Source organism: Vigna unguiculata, chromosome 10 (assembly GCF_037176805.1).
Source record: "Vigna unguiculata cultivar grain cowpea cultivar isolate G323 ecotype 2 chromosome 10, ASM3717680v1, whole genome shotgun sequence".
NCBI lineage: Eukaryota > Viridiplantae > Streptophyta > Magnoliopsida > Fabales > Fabaceae > Vigna > Vigna unguiculata.
The window spans coordinates 32,667,617-32,670,962 of record NC_140801.1 but is presented as its reverse complement, the minus strand read 5'-3'; the positions used below and the strand labels follow the sequence as shown (position 1 = coordinate 32,670,962).

The window sequence follows — 3,346 nt, the reverse complement described above, 5'->3', positions numbered from 1 at the left end:
ACACGTGACACATTACTGGATTGACACATGTACATTTAAAAAAAATAAAAATAAAATAAAAAAAACAAAAAAAAACAAAAAAAAACCATGAAGTGATACGTGATAGTCACTGTTCATGGCCGTTAATGGTTTAAACGGTGTTAGCAAAAAAAGAACCAATTGAACAAAATTGACAGAAATTAGGACCTATTTGAAAACAAAACTAAAATTAGGACTTATTTGAAAAAATTTGACAAAAATTGGAACAAAAAAGTATTTTAACCTTATTATACTCATGGTAAAGATTGTTGAGTTGCTGAAAATAATACATCTTGAGAAGTCGTACACCATAAGATAAGCAAAGAAGTGAATGATAATAATTATATAATGGATTCTAAGTTCATGGTGTTTCTTGCCCAAAGTTACAGACACTTTAAACTTGTATATTGAATTTTCTTATATTCTTATAGTTGAGTGTGACAATGTATGGATTAAATTCTTTCTTTGAAAAATGTGGATATAATTAGAACAAAGGATATGAGAAAGTTGTCTTTGTATTCTAAAATTTTAAACATAATGTTATTGTTTGGTTGTCGTTGGAAAACATTTGTGATTTTTCTTAGATTTTGAAGTTTCCATGTTGTATTTTTTTGTTCTTAGTTCTGATAGGGCAATTCTCGAGGGAACTAGAGTTTCATCATAACGCATTTTTTTCCATTGTAAAGGGAACACAAAACACTACAAGTTTACACGAAATTTTAGCATGAAGATCTTTAATCCCAAAATAGAATGCTAACAACTTTTTATTTAAAGCCTCTAGGTCAAGCTTAAAGTGGACACAAGAAAGAGTTAAAAGCATAAGAAAAGTGTTGCTAGCTTTTTGTTTCTGGAAAATCATGACTTATGAGTCTCCATCATACTTACAATTAACCTAACTGGAAGCAATGATGGATGCATATCGAGCTTTGAAAAATCCCACAACTCTCTCTCTTTGGGGAAGGTTCTCTTTGACAACGGGATGGTTGGTGTATTCTTCACTCCATTTTGAAAGCTTTGGAAACTTGTTAGAGCTAAGCAGTTTCAACCCCACAGCCTCTTCAATCGCAGGGAGCCAGAAAGCTATGAAGCCTGCGGCTATGTCCACCAGGCCAATGCTCTCACCACCAAAGAACTTGTGTTTCAGTTCATCCTCCAGAAATTGAAGAGCATGAAGTGATTCCTCAGTGCCTTTCTCCCGTTCCTCCTCCTTTGCAGTAAATGCAGCCTTCGATATTGCAGGCAGACACTAGATCGAGAGAAAATTGAAGATTCATATCAACTCATAAACATTGATTATTGAGGGAAGCATTCACGGAATGTTCTAAAAATTTCAAATAGCTTTTAAACTTTAAAAAAAATAAAGAACAGTTATCGTGAGTTGCTTTACCTTGTCATCGATAAACCTTGACCAGAACCGAGCCAAGGCTCTATCATACGGGTGTTGCGGCAAGATGGGATGGTTCCGCCATATCTCATCAATGTATTCAAGGATGACAAGGGACTCAACCAAAGGTCTTCCGTTGTGGACAAGCACAGGCACCTTCTTGTGAATAGGGTTGTATTTCAGAAGAAGATCGCTCTTGTTTCTAAGATCTTCTTCAACGTACGTGTATTTCACTCCCTTCAGTTCCAGCGCTATCTGGACCCTGACAGCATAAGGGCTTCCCCTCAAACCAAACAACTCAACTTCTCCATACTCTTCGGCCATTGCAGGGTTATAATTTCTACCTTCTCTGCAACTCTGAATGTCACCAACGGATTTTAAATGCTTCTGAACAGTGCGACAGGGAGCGTTGTTGTGTGCACGATCCTTAAAGAGTTTGAAATTTTGGGCAAGGCTAATTAATTGAGGTTGGTAGAATTGGCGGTGGAGAGGCCACCACGTAACACGTTCTTTCAATGCGATTTAAGGAAATAAAAAATTGAGTAAATTTAAATAAATGTATATATTGAAAATATGTATATGTATTATAACGACAGAGTGACGCATTTTTACACTATAATTTAGTTATGGATTGTAAGAGAGAGAGCTACTGATAGAGAATGAAGACTTCCTCATATTATTTACGTATGAAAAGCAGTGGTGTTTATATACACTGAAAAAGGAGTAACAGACCCAACAGAAAAGAAACAGAAACTAAACCCATGCACGCAAACATGCATTGGCCCTGCACATTGACTTAAATCTCAACATGCCTCCTTAAGTCAAAAGAATCGAACAATACCCAGAGACTCTCTAAGTTTACAAAATCTAGCAGCCTTCAAAGGCTTTGTAAAGATATCTGCACTCTGATTTTCTGTGCTGCAGTGTTCTACTTCAAGCTTCTTGTCATTAACCTGCTCTCTCAAGAAATGAAACCTCATTTCTATATGTTTACTTTTTCCATGAGCTGATGGGTGTTTAGCTAAGTCTATTGCAGACTTATTATCAACAAACAATGTTGGTGGTTGGATCAAATCTGCATTCAGCTCCTTCAACAACATCCTAAGCCACGCGGCTTGACACGCAGCCTGCGCAGCAGCTATATACTCTGCTTCACAGGAGGAGAGAGCCACCACGGGTTCCTTGACTGAATTCCAGGATACAGGTCCTTCACCATAGTAAAAAATATGACCTGCAGTACTTTTCCTGTCTTCCCTGTCACCACACCAATCTGCATCTGCAAATCCCACCAACTTCATCTCACCCCCTGGCTTCTTGCATGGAAACATTATACCAAGGTTACACGTTCCACGCAAATAACGTAAGATTCGCTTCACGGCATTCATATGGCTAACTTTTGGGCTCTGCATATGTCTGCTAACAATGCCAACACCATAGCTCAAATCGGGTCTGGTGTTACATAAGTATCTCAAACTCCCAATGATTCTTCGAAACTCTGTGTGATCAACATCTTCCTCCTCAGTGCACCTTTCTAATCTGAGACCCATTTCTGTTGGAGTTACTGCAGCATTGCAATCCTTCATCCCGAACCTGTAGAGAAGATCACGTGAGTATTTCATCTGATGCATAATAGTTCCAGCTTCTGTGAACTGGAACTCAATGCCTAGGAAGTAGTTGAGTCTTCCCAAATCACTCATCTCAAATTCACTATGCATTTGGGACTTAAATTCTGCAATTGCTTCTGGCTTGCTCCCGGTCAACAACATATCATCCACATAAAGACATACTATTATTTTCTCTTCTCTGTCTTGATCTTTCCAGCACTTGGTGTACACCCCTTGTTCAGAAACACATCTCACAAAACCAATCTTCTCCAAGAACTGATTGATCCGATGGTTCCACGCTCTAGGAGCTTGTTTAAGCCCGTAAAGTGCCTTATTAAGC

The 3,346-nt window shown here is 38.2% G+C and overlaps 1 protein-coding gene across 1 annotated transcript; it reads right to left on the bottom strand.

The window, feature by feature from the left end:
- Nucleotides 1-671: 671 nt before the first annotated feature.
- On the bottom strand, nt 672-1,813 carry LOC114166268 (putative glutathione S-transferase). Its single transcript, XM_028050984.2, has 2 exons — nt 1,406-1,813; nt 672-1,264 (listed from the first exon to the last, which is right to left on the bottom strand). Exons 1-2 carry the CDS (start codon nt 1,724-1,726, stop codon nt 911-913), a joined length of 675 nt encoding a protein of 224 aa, XP_027906785.1. The 5' UTR covers nt 1,727-1,813; the 3' UTR covers nt 672-910.
- Between the last annotated feature and the right edge of the window lie 1,533 nt (nt 1,814-3,346).

What these genes read in the sequence shown, in the direction of transcription:
- LOC114166268 (XM_028050984.2), bottom strand. Translation starts at nt 1,726, where the DNA reads ATGGCCGAAGAGTATGGAGAAGTTGAGTTGTTTGGTTTGAGGGGAAGC. An exon ending in CAAGGTTTATCGATGACAAG is followed by an intron (nt 1,265 to 1,405) that starts GTAAAGCAACTC and finishes CTCTCGATCTAG; the next exon opens with TGTCTGCCTGCAATATCGAA.